Source organism: Gambusia affinis, linkage group LG11 (assembly GCF_019740435.1).
Source record: "Gambusia affinis linkage group LG11, SWU_Gaff_1.0, whole genome shotgun sequence".
Lineage (NCBI taxonomy): Eukaryota > Metazoa > Chordata > Actinopteri > Cyprinodontiformes > Poeciliidae > Gambusia > Gambusia affinis.
The window spans coordinates 7,268,458-7,286,489 of NC_057878.1; the positions used below are offsets into that span (position 1 = coordinate 7,268,458).

The 18,032-nt window shown below is 40.0% G+C and overlaps 1 protein-coding gene across 2 annotated transcripts in view; it reads right to left on the reverse strand.

The window, feature by feature from the left end:
- adcy5 (adenylate cyclase 5) overlaps positions 1 to 18,032 on the reverse strand; it is a 77,036-nt gene that overhangs the window by 25,907 nt on the left and 33,097 nt on the right. For both annotated transcript variants that reach the window (XM_044132815.1, XM_044132814.1), the window contains exons 2-5: positions 15,470 to 15,619; positions 14,705 to 14,826; positions 3,545 to 3,656; positions 67 to 194 (exon numbers count right to left, since the gene is read on the reverse strand). In XM_044132815.1, coding sequence (XP_043988750.1) covers positions 67 to 194; positions 3,545 to 3,656; positions 14,705 to 14,826; positions 15,470 to 15,619 — 512 coding nt within the window. The remainder of the gene's footprint in view (positions 1 to 66; positions 195 to 3,544; positions 3,657 to 14,704; positions 14,827 to 15,469; positions 15,620 to 18,032) is intronic.

An 18,032-nucleotide genomic window follows, 5' to 3' on the forward strand; every position in this document is an offset into this window, starting at 1 on the left:
TTTTTTTTTTTTTTTTAGCGCGTCCAGCTTCCCGAACTGCTATATTAACGCCGCTCCCAGACTTACGAGATGGCCTCGATCATGTCCAGCCCCATCTCCACGCAGCAGTGGGCGTGATCGGCTCTGGCCTCTGGGAGCCCAGACACGCAGTAGTAGCAGTCGCCCAGGATCTTGATCCGCAGACAGTGGTTCTCCTGCCGCACAGCACAGGAGCAAGAAAGGAAACGTACATTACGGTGTTAACCGAGAAGCAAACTTATGTGAAAAGTTAAGGAAGTTCTCTCCATTTTGCTTTAAATACTGTACAAAGATGGCCACAAAATCCTGTGATCCAGTGTTCAATTCAAGGCCTTTTTTCCAATATTCCAGCATAAAAGCAATAAAGTACAGTGTATGAGCCACATTATATCATGTGAAAATAATAAAAGAAGAAAGAAGAAATCATACATCTGCCTCTGAGCAAATCTGAGACAAAGATTTTTTTGTGGGGGTGGCAAAGGTTTATATTCTTCACCTCAGTAACGTTGATAGTTGGGGTTCCTCAAGCAACACTTATAGGCCCCCATTCAAAACTCACTTTTGTGATACTGTATTTTGAGTGAAGATTTAGGTTTACTGTGATGCTTTGAGTATAAAAAAAAAATAAAAAAAAATCTAAAATGTAAAAAGACTTCAACGCTGTCTGAACTGAGTGAGCAACTCTTACAGATGGCTCACATTCGGCGCTACTAGTTAGCAGAAACAACGGCGGAGGCTTTGTTGGGTAGGAATGTGTTCTTCTTTGTTTGCCTGTGGTGCAGAATCTCATTCACTAGCAGAAGAAGTTGCATCAGAGCTGCACAAAAAAAAAATCATCCCAACAACACCAGGGCATGCGATACCGACGTCACTATTTGGAATGTAATATTTGTGCCAAGAGTTCAAGCTTTGCACCTCAGTGATGCGTTGAGTCATTCTGACGGACCGTAAAACGCAGGACCACCCAAAACCGTGAAAGAAGGTGGGACTTATAGTCCAGAAAATACGGTATTTCGTTGTATTGCATCTTTACTGGGTGGAAATGTGTCTGTCCCTCCTCTGGCAGAATCGGAGACGCTTGTTGTCTTGCTGACTCGTTATGAAGACTCAACATCTAAGGCTAATTAGCTGCATTCTTGGATTATCATGCCAACCTATAGAGCTCAGGAGTTTAACAAACAGATGGTAAGTGACAAAAAGCAGGATTTAAAAATGTCAAATGCAGTCCATTAAGAACAATACAGAACCATGGGTCTCAGCCTAGATATCATGCTGGGAGTTCATGTGTGAGTCAACATCTAATAAGTCAGTGTGTGTGCGTGAAAGTGTGTGTGTGTGTGTGTATGTGCATCCCAAGGCTTTGGGAGACTATAATGTCTCATGATAGCCACCTGAGTATCCTTTTAGCACAGGGACCACAATACAAAAGGAGCCACTGTGTAAGGAACAGAATGGGCGTGTGTGTGTATGCGTGGGTGTGTGTGTGCTTGTGCACATAGAGACAGAAGGTACATCTGGCATGGAGATAAAAGTGTCAGATGCAACATTTCTGGTTTACGACAGCATTATGCCTGTTCAGTTCATAAATATTGATCAGCAGCCGATCGTTTCACCTTCCATAAACAAATGACAGAAACCAAGGATCAGCTCAACACACGATGACGCTGGATAAATGATAAATACATCAGTATTCGCAAGGTTGTGGTGCAAATATTAATAACTGGGAAGCTTCAGCAATGGCAGTGAAGATAATATTAAGTTGCTATTTATGTACGAAACTACAGCATCTCCAAGAAGGGATTATTTTTAATTTGAACACCTTTATGCTGCTGTGTCACAATTGTTCTCGTCTAAAGTGGAAGTCACTTCAATCTACAAAAGTTTTTATCTTTATTTACTCCAACTTCTTCTATCTACAATCCTTAATAGTTTAATTTGACTTAATATCCTGGCCAAACAAGTCTTTGCCGTCCAAACTGACGGATGATACGTTATGTCAGAAATGTGGTCCTTTTGTTGTCATTTTAAAATTGTTTTATGATTCTTGGATGTTTTGCAAGTTCAGTAAATTCATATTCAAATTGGAAGAATTACTGAAACTTCAATATCGGTGTTCAAAGAAAGTTTTTAAAGTTCTGATTTCCGGTTCTATAAAAAAAAAACGTAAAAATAAATTTTACTTTTACTGGCGATGGTTCTTATTTAGCTGAAGGAAATAGATTAAAAGCTGGACTTTGTTTTCCCCATCTGACCTGTCCCCAAACAACAACATTGAAAGTCAGTCTTGGCTGGTTGCCTAAGCAACATCTGAACCACACTTAAACATTTCTCCCTTTTTTTTCTTTTCATTTCTAAGCTTTGAGAACTGGATGCTGGACTGGTCTCTGCCCCAACGGGCCTCACAGTTCTGGACATTAAAACCACAAGCGGTTCTGGTCGGTCACCACACCTGGACCCCTCTCAGCCGCAGCACCGGATGACCGTAGGGCTGTGTACTCGGCCCTCTGCCGTTGACTTTTGACCCCTATGACGGCGAAGCCGCCTCAGATTTCAACTTCTTTCTGCGGCTTGCTGACGACACTGCAGCTGTGAGACTGATTTCCCAAAATGATGAGATGACTGGTGTCAGAATAACCATCAAAAGGTTACCCAAGCAAAAAAAAAAAAAAAAAAACATCTGAATTATTCTCCAGAAAACAGCTTCCATCCACAGACGATTACCAGACTTCAAGCTCCATCCCAAAAGGCAGAGAGTTTTTTTTATTTTTTTTACACAAATCATTCAGAGCATAACTAAGCAGGCACATTACCAACTGGATGTGGAACTGCACCAGGCAAGACCAACTGGCCCTAAAAAGGGTAGTTTGTTGTTTAAAAAAAAAAAAAGTTCTCAAAAATGTCCCTCACTAACCTGCAGGACATTTACTCAGAACATATCAAACTTCTCCATCACCCAGAAAACCCTTTTCTTCTAAACAATTACTACTACCGATGTTGACGGTCTTACTGAGCTCAAACTGAGACTTCACGGGAGAGTGTGTGTGTGTGTGTGTGTGTGTGATTATGTAGTGTATATGTAGTGTAAAGTGAGGACCAATAGTCAAGTTGAAACTAGTCAGGCGCCACATTTTATTCAAATTAAAAATGTAAAATAAACCTAGTGTGACTTTTTTTCTTTTTTTTTTTTCTCTTTTTTTTTAATCTGCTCAACAATAAATAAATCGTACAAAATTTAAAAAAACAAAGTAGAAAAGAACAAACTATTGACGTTCAGGCCACTACAAACTGGGTTTCCGTGTTTGTGACTGACCGGTCACAGACCAAGTGGGGAACATGCAACATGACCTTATTTCTCTGCACATTTCTAGTCTTCCTGTGTGTCTGTGAGGCTCCATAGCAACCACTGACCTCGCACTCAAAACGTCTAAAACAACAGTTCTCAAAGACAAATAAATAAAAGCACGCGATCCCAAGCATCATTGCAATCCCTGAAAATTAGACATGCTTGCATGCGTCGGACGCTTACCGCTGCCAACTTGTCAAAGCGGGCGAAAAGCTCATTGAGCGTCATCACCAACTCCTGAGCCGTGCACTGCGACGCCAGACTGGTGAAGCCCTCGATGTCAGCAAACAGGATGCTGCAGAAACACAAAGACAAGAGAGGTGGAACCCGACGTTCTCTCTTCAGCCCCGTTCACGTCTCACCTGATGGTTTTTCCTCCTCTCACTTTTCACTTCCCGTGTTTTGGTGTTGAAAACAAACCACACCACAGCTACAAACTTCAATGGTTTCCATGAGACGGATCAACACAGAGTTGTCGATAATTGTTAAGCAGAGTGAAAACAACACATGGTTTTTTTGTTGTTTTTTTTTTTTTTCAAATGGCAACTAATTAGTCAATTGAGTATTGAGTTTAATTTAATCTCAGTATAAATTCAGTTGTTCTATGAAGCAAATCAATCAAAATGCATTAAAAAAAATAAAAAAAGAATGCACCAGACAGGTCGGGCTTAAAATGAAACAAATGAAAGACCTGACCATGTGTGTCCCTCTGAACGTCCTATTCCCATCCCCTGAGATGGTGGGCGGCAACGCCGTGCCGCCATGTAGCCAGGCCCGCTTTTATTTTACACACGCAGGTAAGACGATGAGAGATGAATGGAGCTAAATATAGCAGAACGATTCTGGAAGGAGCCACTGAGACACACTGAAAACTGTCTCTAGATTTGCAAATGTTGTAGAGAAACAACCCAAAAGACTTTTGGACAAAAATGATGTTTAACAAAGTGTTGACTCAGGAGGAGCTGGATGGAAATGATCCGAAAAGCACAGAATCTGAATAAAAAATGACAAAACTTACCTGGGTGATGTCAGCACAACAATATGTGTTTTCACGGTGTTTCCTGAATTTCCCTTTTTTTATTATTTTTTTATTTTAACATTTGTAGTTGGTGGATGGTGTCTGTAAAAGCCCTTGTCCTGGAGCAGAACTCAGTACATTATAAAAGTTTAATGCAATTAAAGGAATAATAAAATAATATGTTATTGCAACTAAGTATAAGTATTCCAATAAATAACTATATAAGTGTCAATAAATTTAATTTAAAAGAATTTTATACATTTTCCAACTCAACTGAAACAGCATCCTGAGTTTTTGTTTTAAATCCAAAATTTAAATTTGCATTTGCAGAGCTCTTTGAAAACAACGTATCGTCTCCCTTCCACCTAATGACCCACTGCTACGTGGTTGTCGCATTTCAACGACAAGAAGAGACGAGAGAAGTGAAATGATGAGATGTGGGGAAAAATATCAAATATGGGTTGATCCAGTTTTCAATGTGAAATTTAAATGAGAAGACAATAAGAAAAAATGTGAAGAAAACGACACAATTTAGGAGATTTCTAGACACAAGTCATTGAAACATGGAACTGAACTGAAAGACTAAAAAGACAATTTGGACTCCAAACAAAGCCTCTTGCAAAATGAGAGGTTTAGGTTTTATTCTTTATGATTAATGGAATCCTGCAGTGAATTCAAGCAAATAAAAAAAAAAACTGTGACGAAATCCCACCTATAAATGACTTCCATCTAAACCCATTGCCGACTACTAAACTAATCATGTATTGTTTTTGTTTTTTTCTTCTTTTACAAACTAAATGAACAGCCCTGTGACGGACTGCCTGATGCTTTTCACCGACTGAGACGTTTTCATTGTTTCCACTGTAACTCCTGCTCAGCAGCAGGCCTGATGATGATGATGATGATGATGATGATGATGATGATGATGATGATGATGATGATGATGATGATGATGATGATGTCATCGCCTGTCAGGCCCTGCTGACAGGCTGAGAGGCAGGAACGGCTGGGACGGTTAGCCTCATGTAAACTCTCAGGGAAATGTTCTGCGCGGGCTGCATCACAAAAAGCCACATCCTCCGCTCGGCTCTTCCCGTCTCAATAAGCTCATTTATTCTCTGGCTATAACGGTTTTCTCCCAGGGTAAATCATGTGATGCGCTCAAGTCAAAGTACAGGAGGCATGACCATTAACTGTGTGTTGTTTTTTTGTTGTTTTTTCCCTCTAAGGTCTTCGTGGCTCTATCAAGAACAATTTAAATAAACTCTAATTCGAAACACAGATATTCTAGCTAGATTATGATATTTTCCTAAAACCAAGTCTCGGATGTTCTGACAGTATTTAAATAAAACTCTAATAGTTGCCTGGCAATGTGCAACATTCATAATCCAAACAATAAAACTAACTCCATAATTTAGTTAACATAAATTACATTGAAATTCCTTCTGCAGAACCTGATTAAACTAATATTTTATGAGATTAAGTTAAAATTAGGTATGGCTTGTATTTCGACATGCATCTAGTTTTCAAGCAGAGTTTTCAGACGCCTTGCAATAAATAAATAAAGCAAAAGCAAAGAAGAAAATAAACATCTTATTTAAAGTTTAGCCATCAGGAAAAGCTTAGGAAAATAATCAAAGAATATTTTTTTCTCCTTATGTTACTATCTTGCCTTTTACAACTATTAGTATAATATTAACTATAATAATTTATGGTGCTGTAGAAGACTAATGTACAGATTTTTTAAAAATAATTTATCCAAACCAGCACACAGAAGCTGGTCCTCAAGAGCTTTCACTTCGAAGCCTGAAATAAGGTCAGTGGTGATACGGAGAGGGAATGACAAAGACTGCCAAGGTCATTAAGTCCCATTTAATTGTTACCTTGGTGATGAATGACTGGTCAGTCTGCAACATTAACTCTATGATCTAGATCTTGAAGTGAGAGCCACAGAGAGCGTCCATGAGGAAAACGTTCACACGCTTCAGTAAGATGTGACGAGCTGGTCGTCATTTTGGGACAAAAGCAGTTTCTCCAATGATTTGAGACAAGAAGAATATACAAAAGAATTAGTTTGAATTCATAGCTCTGCTCTCCTTCAGCAAACAGATTATGCCACTCTTTCATATGATTTCCAAACTTTTTTTTATAAAGAATAATACTTAAATTTAATTTAAATATTGGTCTTTTTGGAATATGCCCCTTTTATCGACTTATTTTAAAAAAGAAGTTTGTAACACTGTAGGAGAAATAATTCTACTATTTACACCGACAGGGCTGATGCCCCACATGACGCCTTGTTGCCCAAACATGCCTTCATCCAGTTCATCAAATTTGGTTGTGGTTAACACCTGAACCACCATCTACTAGCATGAAGAACTAGCTGACGTAGTCCAGGTGTTTCCACACCTGATGAGTCTGGTAGGCTCGGTTTGATTTGGGGGACCAAAATTTCAACACTGGTTCCGTTTTCAGCCGGCTCGCTTTCACACTGCGCTATAGCAAACGATCCGAACTAATTGAAAAACCTGTTCACCGCCGTGCTTGTGGTGGCGCTGCTCCAAAAACTACTGAAGGGCACGACATGAAAACAAATGTACGCAGAAGCAGAGAGGCATCAGATTTTAGCAGCTGTAGGATTTGTCTTCTGTTTTTGGGAAAAGATCACGAGGCAACATCAGACTCTCATGATTGTTTTAGGTTGTATTTACCCATAATGCACTGTAGTTTGCTTCCTGCTTTTGGAGTGGTCTCCAGTGTTCTTGCATCCGCGTATGTATTTATGAATTTACTTCAATCAAACAGAGACCCAGGCTTGTAGGCAGACCAGAGTTCGCTTTGTTGGTCCAATTTGAGTTCAATTGGGCATTCATACCGCCAAAAAGGAACCAAACTTTTTCCACAGCGAGGCATTAGAGTTGGATTAAAGCAGACTAAATATAGAGGCAGAGTTCAATCTTAACTGTATATTAATTGTTGAATTTATTTACTATTGGACTGTAGAGGTGCCAATTTTGAGAGGGACACAGTCTTTCCTCTTCCCAATGACTCCAGCTCCTTCTAATGGATCTCAAGATGGTTCCAGAACCATTACAGAGGGTCTCTAGTGCCCAGGAAGCATCCAGATCAGACACCTGGACCAACTCAATGAAAACAAAATTATTTTAGCCCATCTGGCTCTTAGGGTCAAACCCACGTCTCATGAAAACATGTAAAAACCAAAGGAGGACTAATAAATTGAGAGTGGATACTAACCAGTCTGTTTTATTTTACAATCCAACACTAAAAATCTCTTAAAAGTTACAAAGGCAAAAACTACAGATAGCTACAAAACATCAGTGTGCTGCTCTCCTCTTATGAGTACCAGCTAACAGCGATGATGCAAACCCAACTCTGAAACCACGGGGGGTTTTATTGTTGCTGTTGCTGCAGGTTCATGTCTTGTTCACGCTTCCACCAGAAAATGGGAACAAAGGCACCGAAGGTCAGTCCCTCTAATTTATGTAAAGCGGTTTGGAGAGTTGCTGGCCTACATACCAGCAACAGCAGCTTCTGTCACAATGTTCTGTTGGAGAATATCACTCGTACATTTAAAGGGCAACCCGGCAGCCTTGCTACACACACACACACACACACACACACACACAAAGACACCCACCCGAACACACGCACACACACCGCCTCCCAAGACGTATCTTGCATAATCCCAAAACAAAGCAAGTAAAAATCAGCATCCATTTTGGCCTCAAGCTGTGAGTCACTGATTTAGAGGATAATTACCAGAGGGATGCCACAGTCTTTAAAAGCAAATGGTAAAAACCATCAAACTCCATCAGTCTGGAGTTTGATGGCGGACATTAACCGCCATAACTTGACGTCCATTTATTGTTGGACTTGTGTGTCTGATGGGCATCTTGTGCCTCTGCAACAAGTCCAAGCTATCCAGATTTTACTGTTTGGTTTTGTTATTACCTTGATTTCCGAAACGGATCTCATGACATCATGCTTGTTTTGTTTGTTGTTGTTTTTTGTGTTCCTCAGGAAGGTCACGACCTATTCTAATTTCGGCTCAGGATTATGAAGTATTATTGGGTAAAATTCAAGAACACGGACAACTTCTGGACTGGATGAACTGGTGCCAAAAAAAAAAAAAAAAACCCAGCAAAGTTTGGATTAGAACAACGTGGCCACGTTTTGGAGAAAGTCATTCTACTAGGAACTGGATCTACCAGCTCAACTGGACATAACCACCTGTCTCATACATTTTATCGCTATTGGTAAAAAACAATTAGTAATAAAAACTCTGATTTGTCAACGGGGGGGGGGAAGCTTCAAGAAAAATAAATTGTGTGTGCGCTCGTTTACGCTACATCCAGAACAACTTTCACAATATTCGTACTTTCAGAATCGGCAAGTAACTCAGGTGGACGTGTTTGTGATTTTGTCGTGGCCAGTCACGTTTACCAGGAAATGAAGACATTTCACCTCACTTTTTTTAACAGTTCTACTGCACTCTGCTTGTTAGATTTTATTGGTACAGTGTGAATTAAGCCGTGGTTAAAGTTAGGGTTGGAAAAATGTCTGAGTTAGGCATAAATGCAGTTAAAGAGACAAATGTTGTTGTTGTCGCCTGTGAAGCCCCCTAAAGTCTCCCCTCGCTACAAGTCTAGGTCTGCCACTGTTTACTGCGACGACAAACTCAAGCTTATGATGGGCACAAACCCCAAAAGCTAACAGTATTGGTGGGATTTTTAATTTTGTATAAACAAAAAAATTGACGTCTTTAAAAATATGATTATTTGCAATTATTTTCTTTTCAGCTCTATTACGTAATGAAACGATGTAGCCCTACTTTAATTGGGTAACGTTTATTATATGTATTGGCTTTTACTATATATGACATACAGTCATAAGCCAAACAATCTATTGCGACAACACACCACAATGAATTTAAAAAAAATTATTTTATTTTTTTTGCCACTTTTAAATACCAAAAAATGTCATGATACGTTTTAACTACATAGCTCCTGTTCCTATTTGTCAGCACGCCATTTGTTAAATTAAGCCGATGTGATTTTAACCTGCACACACGTTTTGTTTACCTGAGCATCCTCATGACTCATTCCTGAGTTACGAAATGAGTTAAGTAACAGTGACCCACTCCGAGTGGGTAAAAATGTGTAGCCTCAGCCATCAGAGACAATTTGTGCCTCTGCGCCAGGATCAAAAGGATGTAATTACATGCCTTCCATGGTTCATTAACTGATTTGCCACGTCTGTTGTTGCGGCGCTCTGAATTCCTAAATTAAAAGCTGCGGACAGACACACGCATAATGGATCTGTACGGCAGCAGCGGCAGGCTTTGGACCCCGAGCGGCACCCTCTGCCTCCCTCCGTTTTCCCTCTTGCTCTTTAGTCGTGGCGGTGGGAGCCGTCGCCCCCTCTTCCTGTTGTTCCTCGGCCGCTCAGCGGAGCCCCAATTAACCAAAAAAGCCGCTGACTGCTTCCCAACAAGTCCCGGTCCCGCCTCGTTACCGGACGGCGCATTCGTGACCGCCGGCCGAACTCGGCCCAGGTCGGCGGACGCTGCTGACGCGCTTCATGCTCTCAGCAAGTCGCACAACATCTGTTGTCCCAACTGGGGCTAAAATTTGCTTTGCAGATTTACACCTAATACTTCAGGGGGGTTTTATTTCAGCTTCCAAGACCGTTCACCTTCTTGCAGTTTTTCTCTTAATGAAATCAAAAAAAGGATATTAGAATATCCAGATTCGGATCACTTAGAGTTCTTCTCAATTCTTGAGTGAAAGGTCAATGATACATGTTTTTATCTTTGGTGTGTTTTGTTGTTTTTTAAATGCAACATCCATTTGTATTCAGCCAACTTTTCTCCTTTCACAGTAATTAATGCTTCAAGTTTTTGGGTTATCTCTCTGTTTTTGCAAATCTAGCTGCTGAATTGTTTGCATTCGTAGCAGAGTAGCTCTAACTCAATCAGACTTGATGAAGAGAGTCGACAATCCACCTCAAAACAAGTTCTCAAATCAACGGCGGACTTGGCCACCAGTGATGGCATAGTTACTTTGAAAAAGTAACTTTAATCGGACTACTGATTACTCCTTGAAAAAGTAACTTAGTTAGATTACTGACTACTTGATTTGGAAAGTAACTAAGTTACATTAAAAGTAACTTTTTAGTTACTTTCAGCAGCTGCTAACAACAACACTCCGCCTCCTGTGAAAATCACATTGAGCTTTGCCAATACTTAATTGTAAGCTATTTTATAATGATAACATCAACAATGTATCTCCACTGATAAGGTTGAACTGAAGAGGAGATTGTACAAAAAAATGTGAGTAATTTGTGTGGTCCACTGTTGTCTGGAAAACCCTAAGAAGGATTTTAAAGCCCCCCCCCCCCCCCCCCACCCCCCGCCCCCCATCTAAATCCCCCCAGCCTCCAGGTTCTGCGTTACGGCCCTGCGTTTGGTCTCAAAGCTCAGCGCCCAGATCTCCTCCTGCAGCTCCACAACTCAGATGGCTGCACAGATTTGTGACACTTATCGTAATATTAATAATCATAATGGCGTTAAGTTTCCATTATAATTATTGGCAACTACGGACACGTTCATTCGTGGCTGTTTTCACGTTTATTGCGCTGTTCATATTGGTCTCGTTGTTTGCCGTTTTCTGGAGCGCGCCTTGGCTCGGCGTCATTCAGAGGTAATATATTAACTTGACATTAACAAAGACACAGCGGGACGATCATCCGGGAAATGATGGACAGGGAGAGACTGAATAAAACTACCTTAATGACGGACAAATTCTGGGATTTATTATGAGTCTCTGCTTATTTCCAAGCCCAAATGAGCAGCTTCACGTTCAAAAACGAGCCAAAAAAAGGCGCAACCCGCCACTCATTAAATTTGCAAGCGACTTAAAAAAAATGAAGCCCAAAGCCGCTTATAATAATCGGACTTGGCAACAGAAACTGAAAATAGTTCCAGTTTTTCCACCAACAAAATCTTCCTCCATTGTTTACATTTCTGTCGCATAGAGACGTCGAGTGACCGAGTAGAGGAAATACGATTACGGTAAATAACAAAAGAAGATAGTAACGCACAGTGATTTTGATAAGTAACTGTAGTCTGACTACTCGATTTGAAATAGCAACGCGTTATATTACTCGTTACTGAAAAAAGTGGTCCGACGTCAGTAACGCGTTACAAATTAACGCGTTACTGACATCACTGTTGGCCACTCCAACAGACGAGCATGTTTTGAACTACGGCATTCGATTGTAGCTCCAGCTGCGCATTTTGAGTTGCTGCAGTGATGGAAGATGAACCTCCACCACTGTGTTCTGTACTTCAAGGCTCTGGAAAAAGTTAATAGACCACTTATAGTGATCGGTTTCTCTGGTTTTACTTTTTATACTGACCACATGTCTCCGAAATTCCAAGCAAAAATGTAGCATTTGTTTGCAGAAATGATCAAAAATAACGACAAAGATGAAGACATTTCACCTCACAAAACGAGCGCTTTCAGACCTCAAATAATGCAAAGAAAACAAGTTAATATCCGTTTAGAAACAACAATACTAACGCTTGAACTCACAAAGAGTTCAGAAATCACTGTTTGGTGGAAGAACCATGAGGTTTTCAGTGGGCTTCAGTGCAGAGGGCTCTTCATTTTTTTCAGCGCTCTACCACCTGACCAAAGGTAGTAAAACTCAGACTTCATTTTCGGATCCAGGCTCCAGTTGTTTACGTCATATTTCATCCACTTCTATGCAGTTTATACAGAAATAGATAAATTTCCTGGAGACTTGAGGGCTCCTTAGCATAACTTCATTGATAGAGCTATGTGCTAATGTATAAGTACAAGGAGATGGCCAGATCAATACCGTTTTCTTGCTCCACAAGGTGGCGCTCAAACGGACGCCTCTCTTCCAACCATCCATCTACTGCAGTTACAGTGTTTAAGGATTCTCTGCAGTACAGCCAAGCTCTAAAGATCCTTATTGCTCCAGAAAAAACATATTATGCACTAAAAACTAAAGTCACTCAACACGGCTTCACTGAAACATTAAAGATGAACATCAGAGGAGAATAAATAAGCAAAAAACATCCGATCAAAACTGGCCAGATGAAAGAGTCCACTTCCCACCATATGAAATGAAAACCATGTGTTTTGCACATGTATTTCTCAGGAAACACATCAGTGATACAGAACAGGAAGTTACCAATATGACACATTCGCGATTGAGCATTGAGAACGATTTAGTATTTGGCAATTTATCACTTTAATTCTGAATAAAATGTGAGCAGATGAAGAAAAGGCGAAGTGTAAAACTGTTTCAGTTGACGCAGGGTCCAACACGAATTTGAGATTTGGTTCATGTGGTAATTTTCTGTTAAGATTAGGATTCGGCAGACATGATAGTCAAGGGGAAAGGGGAGAAAATTTCCTAAGGGATGCAAAGCAGGATGCAGTGAAGGTGGGAAACTTCGACCAATTCCATCTTATCAACAAGCTCTTAAGGAGGGTGAATTCACATATATTTAAAATATTTGTTGAAAAGAAAAAGAAAGGGGAAAAAATGTAATCAAAGGGTGCAACACATAAAATCCTAACACATACGTTGAAGTTTGTTGTCACATGTTGGGCATTATCGTTGTGCAACTAATTTTGCATGTTAAAAATACAACATAAACATTTATGACTTACTTTTTTTCCTTATAAACTAAAAACACTCTTTATATTCATGACACTGTGACTCACTTTACACTCTACATGGATGCTGTGGAAAGAGTTGGGTGAAAAATACTCTGAAAAGTACCATAGAGCATGTTGACATGGCAACGTCTGCACTTCTCCCTCCTCGTCTGCCACCGTCTGTGGGTGGGCTGCACTATTCTGGATTAACATGGATTATATACAATATATAATGTTACATGCACTGTTCTTTATTTAAACAATGCCTCTCAATCAGTAGCAGTGTCAACATGTCTCTTAACTTCACTGCATGCAGCAAATATACAACCCCAATTAGCTGCTTATGATGCAAGTCGGGAAAAACTAAAAACGGCAGCTAGAAATCAAACTTGAGCGAATTGTTGGTTCAGTTCAGAGTTAAAGACTGATTTGTAAGTCGTCGAGCGAGTCGAGCAGAACACCATGTGGCGGCTGAAAAGAAACGGAAGAACGAGGAGAACGTACAGAAATGCGTCGCTGTGGAAATGTTCCCCACTAGATTATTGGAGTGAATAAATATTGCAGAAAGCAGAGAGCTGCTGAGGCGGCTGTCCCTCGTTTGTGGTGGTATGAGTAGCCAGTTAACATGGTAATTATTCAGTTTAAAATAAAGTATCAGCAATGGTGTAAATTATTTGTTCGTTTTTTTCTTTTAGATTGAATACAAACAAAAATGTTTGTGTCTGAGAACTGAAAATGAATCTTTACTTGTTCTTGTTTTATGCTGAAACTAACATTAGCACTGCAGCACAGGTAGCTACTACAGGAAGGTAGAAAGGGTCAAAAGTTAACTTATTCTTTACAATCTGTCCTTTGTTTTTTTATCAGACTTATAGAGTCAGTTTTCTGAATAGAACATGTTGCGTTGCATTTATACTGCATGCATTGTTAAAGTTGTTATATATTTTTATGTTGCTGTCGACATAATTTAGTTTAGGTAGACATCAGAGGTATAATTTGAATTTTACCAACATCTTTCTAATGACTTGGTAGTTACCCAACCAGACTGATGATTTAAACAGGATTTGATAGAGAGAGTCAACGATTAGGGTGATGGCAAAGATGCCTTCCAACATTAAAGCAATGGGGCTCATTATAAAAGATTACTGGTTATAATAATAGTGGAAACGTGCAAAAAGTTGTTCAGCATTTACAAGAGGGCTTTGCTCACGGTAACATAAATAAAGTATTAGGCATTGATTATTAAGGGGGGTAGACATTTGTTCCTGACATGCCATTTGTTAAATAAAATACCGTTTAAAACAGATTATTTTGCTCAAAAATGCTTTTCTTTTACGTTCTTCAATTGTCGTTTGAGGGATGCCAGGCTGATTTTCGAGCTTGACCTGCAAACTGGTGCACTTTCTGAATATATATGTTATATGTATGTTTAAGGCTTGCCAAATTCAAAATGCCTTGACACCTACTGAAAAGAGCATGCAGTGTAAATTGATATTTGCTGATGTTTTGCCTTTTTTTGAAGATCAAACATGAGCTTTTTTTAAACACTTTGTTCATATCTGTGTTCATCTGGCCTCCCTCTCGTCGTCGCAGCTCCTCTGACGTTACCTGACGTTGTCGTGCTTTTGGATGTAGATCTTGTGAAACATCATGTCCTCCTGCTTGGCATTTATGTCAGCCTTCATCTCCATGGCAACATGACGAGGAAGTACTGAGAGTAAGAGGCGCTCCTGCAGAAAGAAGAGAGAGAGAGAGAGAGAGAGAGAGAGAAGAAGTGAGTTTGATGTGAAAGTGAGGGGGGCTCGTCAGAGAATAAACAAACACACTCCTGCTGTGATTTGTTTATGGAGACTGTCATTAAATAATTTGATTTTTAACAAGTAGAGTGTCCAAATTTTACAAGTGAATTTACGGCTGTCATTTAGATTAATTTCAATGTTATCATTGCTATGTTGTTAGAAATCGTAGAAGTTAAATGTATAATTTGTTTCCCTAAACAAACAAACAGTCATTCTAAAAAGAAAGCAAAAAAAAACAAAAACTACTTTACTATGAAGATTTATGCACATTTCAAATTTGTATACAAATAAATGTCGTGATTTCAAGTCAAATAATAAAAGATACAAGTGGAAGCCGCAGGAATGCTGTTTCTTACTTCAGGACATATGCTGTATTTGTAAAAATGATACATTTTCCTAAGCGGAAATTAAGAGGATTCCACAAAACTTCCAAGTCATGTGATGTACATGAAGTACACATACACACGTAAAGTGCTCTGAATTTACATGCGCGTCACGGTAATGGCAAAATACTACAAAATTTGTTAAGGTAATACAAAAAAGCTAGTTTGTACTTCCGTTCCAGCCGGCCTACCTGCTGCTGGTTTTCCCTCTGGGAGTGGAGGCGAGCCTGGATGCACTCCCTGGTCTCCTGGAAGGCCTGCCTCTGGGAGCCCTCAGCCGGGTAGTGCGTACACACTCCTACAATGTTTGAGCAGGAGAAGACCAGGATGTTGGAGACTATCTGTGGAAAGAGGAGGAAAAAACGTAAGTGACACCCACCGGATAAACGCCTCGATTTTCTGTTCCTGTCGGCTGTTCCGAATGAAATGAACCGGAAAACTCTACAACACACCTGCATCTGAGTCCATTAGAAACCGGCTAAAATTTTGATTTGTTTGAGTAATTAAATAAAAAAAAAGAAATGAAACTCTGAAACTCGTGTCTATTTATTGTACACAGTGACGTAGGAGAGACAGAAAATGTTGGAATCTGCACAAATTGAAGCCGAATACAAACAACCACAAGGATTGCCCTGAATACCAACAACTTGTCAAAACCTCACTTATATGTTTTGTTTTTATTAGATTTTATAAAAAGCTGATAGTGAAATCTTTTGCTAGTAGATATCCTCCAAATTATACTGTACCTTAACCAGCTTCACATTTCAACAAATGAACACTATGACACCCCTCAGAGAGATCACCAACTATAATTTGATATCAAGGAAGGCTGAGACAGCAATCCCAAAGTTTTTTTATTTTTTATTTATTTATTTTTTTTACCAATTCTGAATTAAATTTGCATTAGAATCACAAGACGTCTGGGAATCTGTTGATTTTTTTTTTTTTTGTGTGTGAATTTTGCAGATTTGTGAAGAAAATTGAGCCACTCATTGATGTAATTTTGAAATATGAGGGCCACAAGAAAAGTCAGATTTGGCCCCTGGCTCCTGAGTGTGACACGTGTGATTTAGAATAAAGATTTCTACCATATCTTAGAGTGGTCTAGTCAAAGTCCAGTGCTAAGTTCTACCGAGAATCTCTTGTTACCTTCACAGTGAAACTGAAAATGCATCTATAACTGCAGCACAGACCTATGAAATATTGTCAAATGCACACCTCACTTTGTAGATTTCCACTTTCTTTCCATTTTAGATTCATGCGGTGCTTTGTGTTCACGTGTCGCAGAAAATTTGAATAAAACACACCGACGTTCGTGGCTATAATGTGATGAAAATGTAAAAACTTTTGAGCTTTTAATTTTTGCAAGGCAACACATATACATATATACACACATGCATATCCTACCAACTGTTTGTGTTCAGCCAAATATATCGCTAAAGACAAGCAACACGGAACACGCAAAACTTCACAAACATCCAAACGTTCGCTTTGTGGCGCACCTGTTCCAGAGCCACGGTTCTCCAGCGAGGTGCCCTTCACTAGACTTTATACAAGCCGTGTGTTGAGGCTTGAAATATGCAGAACAAAGATACGAGAAGCTCCACAACCGCAGACACAAAGTGTTTGAAGCAGGATTTTCCCGCGCTGCGGCTGTTTCCCCTCCGACTGAGAGCAGAGCGCTCTTTGTTTCCGTCGGCTCCACCGGTGCACCTCGCCGGAGGGGACGGGGCGTCTCAACCTTCTGCAGGTTTTTGTTTTGTTTTGTTTTGTTTTTTTGACACACCGTTTTTGTCCGAATATCTTTGTCCAAGACAGCGCCTGTCTCATTAGAAGCCGGTTCTAATAGCATCCAGAACGTCGTTGGAGGAAGGTTTCCTCAAATTTCTACTTTTTTAGATTTCTTGTTCCTTTGTGGTTGTTTTAATATTTCACACACACACACACACAGAGAGAGAGAGAGAGAAAGAGAGAGAGAGAAACAATGTAGGAAAAAGGAAAGGAAGGAGGGGCACAAGGTAGAAAGAGAAGGAAAGAAGATAGAAGGAGAGAAGGGTTGTGGGAAGTAAGAGTGGATACAAGGAAGGAGTTATACAGGAAAAGAAAGAGAAAACGAGAGAAGGAAAACACAAAAGAACGTGCAACTTTTACATGCTCGTTATTTTACGAGTATCACAAAAGTGATGGCGTATTGAACTTTTGCCACTTTCCTCATTTTAAATCACTTGAACCTGTACTGAGAACAAAAAAGATAAAAAAATCCTGACTGAAATAACACGACTCGCCGCATTTCTGGACTTTCAGCTTCATTTGGAGGGGGAGAAAAAAATGTTTGGGAGAAGACGGAGAGATAACCAAAAACAATCCCACGGACCCCTGGATGTTCGAGGGCGCACTGCCAAGCCCACTCAAACCTCCACCCATTTCTAGCGTCATAACTGAGGCTCCATCTCCGTTACAACTGAACGACCAGAACTACAACATTCCTTCTTCTAAAACAGAAAAAAAAACACGACTTTCTAACTTGCTCTATTTCTAGCAAACCTGGCTCTTGTTGTTTCTAGCTTGCAAGCTGTCATAAGCCCAGCTGCTGCAACACTTCGTATCTAATCAACGAGAGTCGTACAGTGAGGCTTGGCAGCTCGCTGAGTCACTTCTGGATCACGGGCCGGAACAAACCGAACACACACAACACGTCTGTAACCAGCCAGGACAAGAATCCCCGCCCAACAGACTTACACGCGATATCAAGCA